The 11922-nt window shown below is 51.6% G+C and overlaps 1 protein-coding gene across 2 annotated transcripts; it reads right to left on the bottom strand.

Annotated features, from left to right (window-relative positions):
• Positions 1–219: 219 nt before the first annotated feature.
• Positions 220–9095, bottom strand: DMBX1 (diencephalon/mesencephalon homeobox 1). Of its 2 annotated transcripts, none has more exons than XM_020987943.2 (5): positions 8933–9095; positions 4420–4598; positions 3568–3934; positions 2109–2507; positions 220–2063 (listed from the first exon to the last, which is right to left on the bottom strand). In XM_020987943.2, the coding sequence occupies exons 1-5, from the start codon at positions 9084–9086 to the stop codon at positions 1957–1959; spliced, it is 1206 nt and encodes a 401-aa protein (XP_020843602.1). In that variant the 5' UTR covers positions 9087–9095; the 3' UTR covers positions 220–1956. The 2 variants fall into 2 exon arrangements, with proteins under 2 accessions (XP_020843602.1, XP_078010684.1); XM_078154558.1 differs by having other exon boundaries at positions 4420–4615; positions 8935–9086.
• Between the last annotated feature and the right edge of the window lie 2827 nt (positions 9096–11922).

The following is an 11922-nucleotide window of genomic DNA, read 5'->3' as shown; positions in this document are numbered from 1 at the left end:
ACAGGAAGGGCCCTGGGCCTTATTGGTTCAGCTGAGTCAAATTAGTACCTATCAGGCTGGCATTCAGTCCCAGCCTACCCAACTCCACTTCAAACAAAATCAGTGCCTGTCATACCTCATTCCAAGACTCCCTCCCTTAATTAAGCTGAGAATAAGTGCTCAGCCTGCTCTGGGGAGGAAGTTCTTGGTTCATGCCCCCTTACCATCCCTGGGCCCCATTCTAACCATCTGTGAAATGAAGCTAATAATCTCTAAGGTTCCTTCCCGTTTTGACAACATGTGACCTTGGGACAAGCCCCTTATTTTCTCTGGGTCTCAGCATTTCCATCCGTAAGATGGAAAGGTTAGAAGAAATTATCTTTAAGGTCCCTTCCAACCCTGACACTCTAGAATTATGTTTGAGATACAAGGAGTGACTTTGCCACTACTTCCTGCTCTGGAAAATTAACCGAGAGGAGCACGACTTTCTCAGGACTGGCCTTTTAGTTGTTGTTGTCCTTTCCAATGCCACAGTCACACCACAGGCTAGGTTTTCAGGGGGTAGGATGGGGGGTGGGCTGGGCTAATGACCCCGGCTGGAGGGAATGGGAGTAGGTTGGAAGGAGGGGAGAATCCAAAAAATAGCACAAGCATAAACAAAATGAAGCTTAACAGTTGAGGGGAGGAGCACCAACACAGGCAGGTAGGACCACATTTGCCATATAGGGAAACTGAGGAAGTGGGTGGTGAGGTGGGTAAAATGAGAGGAGAAGAGAATGAAGGAGAGAGACCAAGAGGGAAACAGAGGCTGAGAAAAAACAAGGGGAAAGATAGGACTTCGAGAAACAGGCAGGAAAGAAAGAGCTGTCCCATAGTGGCGTGAGCTGCCCCTGGAGGTAGTGAGCTCCCTGTTCCTGGAGGTCTTCAAGCAAAGGTAACATGACCATTGCAGCTCCGGAGCCCAAGAATTCTCCTCCTGTCCATATGGTACTGTATGACTCCTTCAGTCCCTTCCGGCTCTGAGAGTCTACAACTGAGAAAAATAGAGGGAGGTCGAGGCAGAGACCAGAGGGAGAGAAATGGAGAGATAAAGCGACAGAAAGGTGGGGGAGAGAAACAGACATAGGCAGAGAAAGGAGGCAAGGGCAAAACCGAGTTGCCTGATGCCAGGTGGACATGACTGTGGGACCTTAGCAGGGGACAGAAAGGACTCGAAGAGAAGGGAGTGAGGACCAGGAGTGGGACAGACACCACAACGAGACACAGCCGAGAAGGCAGACAGATAGAGCCAGAGGGACGGGGAGCCAATGCTGGGGAATGACGGGGAAGCAGGGAAAGGAAACGGGAGAGGAATGGCGGGAGGGGTGGGGAAACTGAAAATATAGCTTTATATATTTATATTTATAATCACATTCCACACATCCAGTTACGAAGGGAGGGAGATAGGTCAAGGTGGGAGGCTATTGCTCCTCTAGGGCTGTCAGGGGTGGAGAGTGGGGGAAGTTGAGTTAAAAGAGGAAAGAGATTTCTCTCCTCCACCCCACACCAGCTCCCTCCCAGGGCCATGCAGGGGTGCCGCAGGTGTAGACCTCACTCCCGCCCCCCACGGCAAGGAGGCGGGGATCGTCCTGGCGCTGATGGTGGCAGCGCCAGGAAGGAATGGGGGGGGAGGACTGCCTCCCCGGGCTGCGTCTAGGGTAGGGGGTGAGGAGGGGACCTGGCCCTGGACCCCCTGAAGGGGGTCTGGATAGAGCTGCAGGCCGCCCTGGCCCTGTCTCTCTCGGACCAGGAGGAGGTCTATGGGACTGCGTGGGAGAACACGGACGGGGAAAGGTTGGTCCGCTTGCACTGGCTGGGTCTGGGATGGGTCTGGGCCGGGCCCTGGGCCCAGGAGAGGGGCTGCGGGCCGGCTAGGGGTGGGGTGGGGGGCGAGGGATGGGCCAGGAAAGGAAGTCTGCCTTCCTGGGGACGCGCCGCTCAGTTGGGCAGCGTGTCCAGTCCCAGGGAGGCCGCGTGCTGCTTGGCCCGGAGCCGTAGGCTCTCAATGCTGCTGGTCTTACTGTTCAGCGCGGCCGAGGCGGCGGCTGCTGCTGCGGCCGCAGCGGCTGGGGGCGGCGGCGGCGGGGGGCCAAGGCCTCCAGGGGCCGCGGGAAGCAGCGGAGAGCCCCACACGCCCGGGTGGGCTGCGGCAGCCGCGGCTGACAGCGACTGGTAGTAGGACTGGCAGTGGAGAGAGCCCAACGGTGCCATGTTGACGCCCAGGTAGGGTACGGCAGCGGCGGCGGCGGCGGCGGCGGCTGCAGCGGCTGCAGCTGGGGGCGGCGGGCCGCCCACTTCGAAGGACGAGTAATGCACCAGATTGTTGGTGGCTGCCATGTGCTGACGGAACTGCTCCTGCAGGCGGAAGAGGCTGAGTGGCGAGGACGAGTAAGAGTGTGAGGGCCCCAGGACGCTGCCGCCGCCCCCGCCGGCCCCAGCGCCTGAGGTCTGAGGTGGCAGGGGGCCTGAGGCCGTGCCGCCCGGTGAGTCTGAAAGAACAGCCATGAAGAAGGCCCGTTAACCACCACGAAGCAGCTCCCACAGCTGACCACCTGAAAACTTTCCCCTTCCCTCTGCCCGCTCTCCGAGGCCTCCCAAAGTGACAGGCAAATCGCTAACCTCCTGGTCAGCCCAGGGGCTGCGGAGGCAGGACCCTGGGCTGAGAGGGGTGTGAGGAGTGGCAGGGGCGGGGGGGGGGCGGGATGGAGGGATACACTAGCTGCTTTTCCTCTGACCCGTTAGACACAGTATTTACCCGTAGTCTTCTCTGTTACATTGTTTCCAAGATACAGTCTCCCCATACACACTTTCCGGTACCGTGTCTCCTAGATTGTCTCCCTGATACATTGTTTCTTCTAAGTAACGTTTCCTGTGAGCAATGATCTCCTCTGCTACATTACACTGCCAGCTACTCTGTCTCCTCCGAGCCGACGTCTCATCTAATAGCGATACCTTCTTTCCTTCAATACGCTGTTTCCTTGAATAGCCTGCCTGTCTGCTCTGATACATTGTCTTTGCCAATAGCCCGATTCCTCTGACAGACAAACTGTCTTTTCAAACACAGTGCCTCCTCTGATACTTTCTCTCCTGAGAAGGTGTATTCCTCCTCCCCTCTCACCGAAGAAATACACTGTCTACTCTGATAAATAGTCCCCTCCTGATGCACTGTCTACTTTGATAGCTTGTCTCCCCTGATACATCGTGGGTTGTCGTAGGTCGTCTCTTCCAACATCATCCTTTCCCGTGCCCATGTTCTCTCCCATTTTTCCCTCTCATACAGTTTCCACTGACACCCCGTGTTCTCTGATACTCCATATGCTCTCATATACAGTTTCTCCTGATACGAAGATAATCCTCCCAATGTCCACTATACCCTCGACAATGTAATCACTGATTCACCCTCCCCTCTGTCCCTGCCTCCCCAACAATGGGCCTCAAGCATTCTTGAACAGTCTCAGCACCGAGAGCTCTCCTACGGAGGCCCCGGGAAGCATCCCTCTCAAACGGGGACCTATTCCCTGCAGTTCCTCCTGCTCCCCAGGGCCTCACCTGCTTTGGGGCTGCTCCTCTTGCAGCTGAAGCCCTTGCCCTCCAGGCCTGGACTCTTTTCAGTCTTGCTTTGCTCAATGGCTCCCCGAGCCTCTTCCTCCTCCTCCTCCCGGTCAGCCTGGTCCTCAGGGGCTGACTCACCAGCTGATTGCTCAGACAGGGTCAGGTGTAGCTCAGCGGAGGGCTCGCCAGGCAGAGTACAGGACTGCTCAGACTCAGGAAGGACAGGAACCTGGCCATCTGGGTTGGGGACTTCAGCTTTGCCCTCACCGTGCCCGCCCTCAGCCTCCTTCTGTTTCTGAAGCTGCTCCTTCTGCAGGCTCCGCTGCTTTTTACGGAACTTGGCCCTTCGGTTCTTGAACCATACCTTGCAGGAGGGAGAGAAGAGAGAGAAAAGTGGGCAGGGCATCGGGGAGAAGAATGGAAGTGGGAGCAGAGACAGAAGACATAAAATGTATGTGTGTACGTGTGTGACAGAGAGAGAAAGAGGGGGTGAAAGAGAGAGAGTGTGTGTGTATGGGGTCTAGTAAATAGGTGTCAGGGCAGGGTAGGGGAGACCTAGGCAGAGAGGGAGCGTCACTAATAAATAGTCCTTTCCCCAGTTCCACCTCTCCTCCCCCTGCCCTCCTCCACACCCACAGCCCGCTCACACAGACGGCCTTTACCCTCCTCCCTCTCCACCTTAATAAAGTTGGAAGTTCGGTCTTGGTGAAAAGGGGCAAAAGGTTATTTCGCTCCTGCAGATGGGAGACCAGGCTGGCGCTTGGCTGCAAAACCAGGAGAGCTGGCAAAGGGGAGAAAGCAGACAGGCCGAGGGCGGAGAGGCAGGGGTGGGGGGGAAGCGAGTCTTGCCTGCACTCGGGCCTCTGGCAGATTGGTGCACATCGCCAGTCGCTCCCGCATCACCACGTCCGGGTAGTGTGTCTTCTGAAAGGTCTTCTCCAGGGCCTCGAGCTGCTGGGCGGTGAAGGCTGTGCGGCTGCGGCGCTGCTTTCGGTGCTGAGAGCCATAGCGGGCCTCCAAGATGATGTCTTGAAATGTACAGCCGTTGGAGGGCAAGCAGAGGGGGCCCATTTAATTATGGGAATTAGGGAGGTGCATACACAAGACTACCTGCCTTCTAGTCCCAAGACTAAAGCCCTCCACAAACTTGGAATCGCAGGGTCTTGAAGCTGGAAGGGATGCCAGACGTGGTCCAGGCTAACTCAATCCAGAATAGGAACCCCCTCCATAAGCCTCCCTGACCGAATGGCCTTCCAGATTCTAATGGTAGTGATGGTGGTGATGGGGAGCTCACTACCATCGGAAAGAACCCCTTCATTCTTGGCTATACACTATTTGTATGTCATTAAGGAAATTACTTCTGTTTTCAATTTCTTCCGTCAAAAAAGGGAGTTCAAATCAATGACCTCTAACCGCCCTCCTAGTTTTAATCCTATGAAAATATAATCTCCAATGACAGAGAGTGTGGTCCGTGTCAGGCCACCCTTTCCAAATATTGCTTTCTCCTCTGAGAAGAACCATGACCACCGTGATGGTGGTGGTGATCATGGTTATTTAATGCTCTAAGGTTTACAAAGTGCTTTGCAAACATTATCTCTTTTTACTCTCACAACCACCCTGAGAGACAAATGCTGCTATTATCCCCATTTTACAGAAAAGGAAACTGAGGCAGGCAGAATTAAGTGATTTGTCCCTGACAAACCTCTTCTCTCCAACTTTTCCTCATGTCGGCCTCACCTCCTGTCTTCTTGCTATTCTGTTTACCCTCTTATGGATGCATGATAGCTCATCAATGTCCTTCTGCTAAAATATTTCTTTTTGTTATTCTCAGAATGTTTTCCAGGGGGCATATGACCGGGCCGAAGAGCAGTCACTGCTGTCCTTAGCCTTAGCCTGTATCTGATCTTACAACTCAAATTCCAAGCAGTATCTGCAGTTCTGGTGAGACATTCTGAGAACATTACTATCCAGAAAAGAGTGTGTCCAGGGTGATTAAAATCTCCGTTGCCTGAAGGGCATAGGGAGCCAAGAAAGGTCACTGAATCCATGCCAATGACTCCCTAAATGGTCACCCAAAAAACTTCCCAGATAAGTAACTTCTTCACTCTGAGTCTTAACACAGCCTGAGCACTAACTGTCGAGAGACTGACCCCTAACCCTAGTTATATACTGAGACCTGACCCTAGTTATATATTGAGCCCTGACCTTGGTCATCGACTTAACCCTAAGTTTGATTCCAGATTCAGCCCTGACTTGGGCAAGGTATCTCATAAAATTATATTTGGTCATAAGGGGGAGCAAAATGAGAGAGTGGATGGCTCCATGCAAGTATCCCTAACTGTAGGGGCCACATCTTGCTCCCCGAAGAGCAGAGGCAGTTGCCAGAGTTACTGCCTCCTGAACTGAGGTGCTCTGATGCCTACAAGAAGGACAAATGGTTTGTGGAGCAGGAAAAGTCAAGGTAGATGTGTAAGGATGAGGGGACTGGAGAGCCAGACAGGGGCTCAGCTGGAGTCCCAGGTCTCTTTGCACATATCCCAGATATCGTGGCTTCTATCTTCATCCTTTCCCAAGGGACTACTTCATATAAAGGGCCAGAAAAGATTGGCTATTCCAAGACCTTGAAATTTTCACCTTGAGACTTCCTCCCTCTGTTTAATGGCCCCATCATTGATCCCATCTCCCAGGTTCCTAATCTTGAGGTGATCTGTGACTCTTCCCTCTCTCTCACTTGCCGCATCCAGTGTGACCAAGTTCTATGGATTCCATTTCTGCCATTTCTCTTCTCTCTGTCCCCCCTCCATTCCCACAGCCACTTCCTAACTCTCAATGTTACCTACCTGGCCTGTTGTGATAGGTTCCTACCAGGTGTCCCGTCCCCCCCGACTCTACTCTCTCCTGCAATCCATACTTTGTTTTGTTGCCAGACCCACCTTCCTTAGGCACAGAGCTGGTCAGGGCACTGCTTCCCTCAAAACCCTATAGGAGACCCTATTGCCTCCCATCCAGTTTAAACTCATTTGTCTAGCATCACCTCAACTTTTCAGCTGTATCTTAGATTAGTCACTTCCATGAAAGCTTTGCTCCAATCAAGCTGAATTCCCCTCTGTGCACTGAGCAGAACCCTGTGCTGTCCTATTTCAGAACCTTTGTTCACCAAAGTTCTCTCTGCCAGGAATGTCTCCCCTCCCCTTTGATCTATCTATGTGGGATGGGGACCCTGAAGCCTCAAGGCCACATGTGGCCCTCTAGGTCCTCAAGTGTGGCCCTTTGACTGAATCCAAACTTCAAAAAAATCCTCTTAATAAAAGGATTTGTTCTGTAAAACTTGGACTCAGTCAAAAGGCCAAACCCAAGGACCTAGAAGGCCACAGGTTCCCCACCCCTGATGTAGGCAGTTGGAGGCACAGTGGATAGAGCACTGAGCCTATCCTACCTCAGATACTTCCTAGCTATGTGACCCTGAGCAAGTCTGCCTGCCTCAGTTTCCTCAATTGTAAAATGGGACTAATAATAGCACTTAACTTCCCAGGCTTTTTCTGAGGGTCAAGCGACACATTATTTGTAAAGTGTTCAGCAAAGTGCCTGCCACACAGTAGGCGCTTAATGAATGCTTTGCCCCTCCTCCTTCACCTGGTGAATCTGTACCCATACTTTAAAGCTTACCTTCAAATTACTGCCTCCAAAGGTCAAGATGAGACATAGACAAGCTGAACAGTGTTGCGGGTACCGTATTAAATTCAAAATATAGTTTTTAAAAACACAAAGCTGTACCTGAGGGCCATTTCCTGTTTCCTGTGCAGTAGTCATTTTGCACTCTTCTTTGTAGAGTACATGTTTGTGGGTGCTTAACAAGTTCATAATAATCAAACGGATTTTTAAAAATCACTCCCTCTGAGGCAGCTAAGTGGTGCAGTGGATAGACCACTGGCCCCAGAGTCAGGAGGACCTGAGTTCAAATCTGACCTCAGACACTTATTAGTTATGTGACCCTGGGCAAGTCACTTAACTCCCATTGCCTCCCCATGAGCCATGTTATCCAATAAGCTATAGGGCACCCTCTTCCAGGAGCCTTCCTTGATTTCTCTATTTGTAATGATCTTTCTCTCTGTGAAGCTCAGAGGGCTGCCTTAATTCCCCCTATGTAATGTGTTGGAGAACCCTGAGCTTCATTCCCCTCTCAGACTGTGAGCTCCATGAGGCCGGGGACTGGGTCAGTTCTACTCTGTGGTTCTCCTTGAGCTCTGCACAAAGTAGGGTACTTAATTCGTGTTTGTTAAACTTGAAGTCATGGGACATGGTTAGGAAGCAGCTCTTGCCAATTCTACAGGATTAAGTGCTCGCTGTGTGCCAGGCACTGGGGCCACGAAGACGAAAGTAAGACAGTTATTACCTTCGAGTAATTACTTACTGTCTTCAGGAAGGGGACAAGGATATGACATGCAACTAGGAAAGCTGGTAAATAATCATTTAAGGACAGGGAGAACTCAGGAAAGAGCTGTCATAGAGCTGTCAATCTTGGAGGAGCTCTGAAGAGGCTGAATGAGGAGGGAGGGCATTCCAGGCATGGAGGTCAAAAGCATGGGGGCAGGAGATGTGCTAGCAAGTTCAGCCATTATTAGCAGGTAGGTCACTTCAGAGTCCATGAAGTGACATGCAATGAACCAGGGATGGCAGGCCCCTTAGACCTCTCTGTTAACTGAGCAGGTGCACTCCATTTTTTAGGAGCTCTACTCTTATAGATTGTCTGGGTGTCATGCAATGGAACGAAACAGCCCAGAGGAGTCTCATACCAGCAATGGGGTGCCATTCAACCCAATAAACATTGAATGAGTACCTCCTAGGTTCAGAACCCTGGGCCCTGTACTAGAAGGGAGCTAGTTCAGCAAATTTCAAGTCCGTGATCTCATTGAGTTTCCATTTTAGGAGGGGGAACTCAATTTAGGTAACTTGAATTGATAAGATTACATGATAAATGTACCGGAGAGATAGTCAGAGTGTTCTGGAAGCTCCTTGGAGGAATTCCTTCCTAACAGGAATGCAGGGAAGACCTCCTGGAAGAAGAGACATTTGTGGTGGACTAAGGATCCTAGGATCCCAGATAGCAAGCTGGGACTTATGTCATCCAATCTCTTCCTTTTACAAAAGGGGAAACTTAGGCTCATAGAGGTGAAGGAGCTTGTCTAGGAAGTGTCTGTGGGCCAAGTCCAGACTGCAAGTTCAATACTACCTATCTAGGCCACAACATAAAGCATGAAAAGGAATTCCACAGGTGGAGAGTGGGGGTAAAGACCTGTGGGAAGCATGTGATCCCTCCCTACCCTATGCTTTCCCTCCCCCACCACACCCAAGTTGATCTTACCAGCCAGCCTCTCTGCCAGGGTGAGGGCATGCACAGAGGGCCGGTAGTCAGGACCATGCTGGGCCTGCTGGGCTGCCTGCTGGTGGAGGTTGTACATGGCGCTGAGGGAGTTCATGGCATGCAGTGAGTAGCCATTGACGCCGTAGTGCTGCATTCCGGCAACCACCTGGAGGGAGAGGGAAGCAGAAGGGGGATCTGTGAGTAGACTCTCAGAGGCCCTCCTGCCTGCTTGTCTCCCTTCCCTCTTCCCCTCTCACCTCTTTCCTTCCACAGTCAGTGACTAAGTGCCTAGTGGCCGCAAAGCCCCTTGGATAAGACACAGCCCTTGCCTGGGATGAGCCAGAAGGAGAACACAACCTGGCAGGAAAAAGGCAGGGGAGCAGTGAGACCCAGGGCGGCTCATTCCCTGAACGTGGCCAGCTGCTACACCCTCCCACCAAAGCGAAGAGAAAGGGGGCTAGCCTCAATTCCAGGAGGAGAAGGTGGGAGGGGGAGACAAGGAGGTCCTGGGGCTTATTTGTCCTTGGTTGACCCCAAAGGTGCTATCTGGGGCAACTCAACCATTGTAATGACATCAGTGGTCTGAACTTTCCAAGTCTTTCTCATAATCTTACTCTATCTTCACAGAAGCCACATGTCAGAATGGATGTTATTCTTCCCATTCTAAGGAGGGGCAAACTGAGGTCCATAGAACTGATTTGTTCCAAGTCTCACAAGAAGGCAATGATGGAACTAGGACGCAAACTCAGGTCTCCTGCCTCCTCAGCCAGAATTCTTCATACAAAGCGTGTATCTGTAAAACCAGGGAAGCCAGGCATGCAGGAACCCCAGCTCGTCCCCATGGGGGAATTGCCTAAGCCTGGAGCCCTGTGATGTTCATTACCACAATATCCTTATTTTGTGCTAAATTACTCAGACCTAATCATCTGTTCTGTACCTCCTTAGTCTCACAGGCTTATAGAACATCAGGGGGGGAGGGCCCTTAGAACAGACATCAGAGAGACAGAGACAGAGAGAGGGAAACAGGGAGACAAGAGACAGACAGAGACAGAGAGAGGGAAACAGGAACACACAGAGACACAGAGACAAGACCGAGAGAGACAGAAAGACAGAGACAGGGACAGGGACAGACCGAACTTGGAACAAAAGGGGATGTTAGAGTTGGGAGGGATCTTAGGAGCGCAGAACAGAGAAAGCAGGAGCTGAAACAGTCCTTAACATGGAACAGAACACCTGTCCTGAATGTCATCACTGGGAAGGACCCAAGAGTGAAGAATCTTACATCAAGAACAAGAGGCCAGGAAGTGATACATTAAAGTGACCTAATGAGGCAGTACATGGCAGAACTCAGACTCAACACCCAGTTTTGGGATTCCATGTCCAGCCTTCTGGTCACACTCTTCAGCCGAGGCTGCTGTGGGGCACTGTCCCAATGCAACTAGAATAAAGAGCATTGCAGAGGCCGGGGGGGGGGGAAGGGGGGCTGCTGAGGTGGGGAGAGGAAGGAGAGGTGTTCCTTGTCTTCAAATCTCTGAGGGACACTCACGGGGAAGAGGAATTAGCCTTGTTCTGCTTGCCTCCAGAGGGAAGAACTTGAAACCTCGTGCAGAAGTGACAGGAAGGCAAGTTTCAGCTCAGTAAAAAAAGCCTCCTGACAACCAGAACTGTCCTGTGGTTGACAGCCACTGCCTCAGCAGGTAGTTCTGAAAGTCTTCAAGGACCTAGGAGGTATCCTCTGAGGGCCTCCCTAACTCTGAGATTCCAGGGCTCACACTTTCTGTCAGCCCTGGAAGCTTCCTTAAAGGTCTTTTTTTTTTTAATTTAAATTTATTTATTTATTTATTTAAATTTTAATTTTGCTTGAGTCTCACCAACAGAAGAAGAAGGGAAAATCTGTCCAGGGGACCAAGTCAGTCTGAACTTGACCCAAAATCTGAGCTTAGCTGCCTTCTTCTTGTCTGCACTACACTTTTGGGAATTTGCTTCCTGCAGAACCCATAGAAAATGTTCTCTGTGCCGGGCCAGGACTCTAGTCCAACTATTTATGGTCTCTTCCTGCCCCTGAAAGTGTGTCTCACACTATCATTCAGTCTCTCTCTCTCTCTCTCTCTCTCTCTCTCTCTGCCTCTCATTGTCTCTGTACTCCTATATCTCTTCTTTCTCTGTCTCTCCTCTCCCTGTCTCCATCTTTCTATTATCTTTCTATCTTTCTGTTTTACTCTCTCTGTCTCTCCACAATTATCTCTGTCTCTCTCTTTTCTATGTGTCTCTCCCTGTCATTGTCTCTCTGTCTGTCTTTAGGTTTGCCCATCCACTGGGAGCTGGGGTAAGGAGAAGGGGCAGGCAGGGCAGGGCAAGAGGCATCGAGAGGCCCCTGGAGGCCCTGGCCTGGGCCGGGCTCAGGCCACTGCGCACTCCAAATAAAATCAATTAAATATTTAAAAGGTGCCGCGTAGCAATTCCTGGGGAGCCGGGCAGGCCATTCATCACGGCGCCGCGGCGTTTCACGAGCTGTCGAATTGTGCTTACATTGGTTAAAAGAATCTTTATATTTCATTAAGCAAGCAAAGCGGCGGATCTCCCGCCACCGGCGCCGGGCGGATGGCTTTCGTTTTCCAAATCTGCAAATGCATCCGTTATGTCCCCGCGTCGCCCCAGGCGGAGGAGGCCTAATGCCCAACCAATCGAAGAATCAAGTCGAATTTTATTAGGGGGTATTTTTTATAAATTAACAGCAGCCGGCCAAGGAGCACGGCTTAACTTGTCTTTGATTAAATGGGCAGTGAACCCTCACCCCGCCGCCGCTCCCAGGGCGCCCGCCTGGCCTACCAGGCCGGGCCTGCCTCCGCTCCCACTTGACTTTCCTTCCTTCCTTCCTTCCTTCCTTCCTTCCTTCCTTCCTTCCTTCCTTCCTTCCTTCCTTCCTTCCTTCCTTCCTTCCTTCCTTCCTTCCTTCCTTCCTTCCTTCCTTCCTTCCTTTCTTCCTTCCT

Source organism: Phascolarctos cinereus, unplaced genomic scaffold (assembly GCF_003287225.1).
Source record: "Phascolarctos cinereus isolate Bilbo 61053 unplaced genomic scaffold, phaCin_HiC Scaffold_5;HRSCAF=322, whole genome shotgun sequence".
Lineage (NCBI taxonomy): Eukaryota > Metazoa > Chordata > Mammalia > Diprotodontia > Phascolarctidae > Phascolarctos > Phascolarctos cinereus.
The sequence above is the reverse complement of the archived record's forward strand: the minus strand, read 5'-3'. Positions and strand labels throughout refer to the sequence as shown.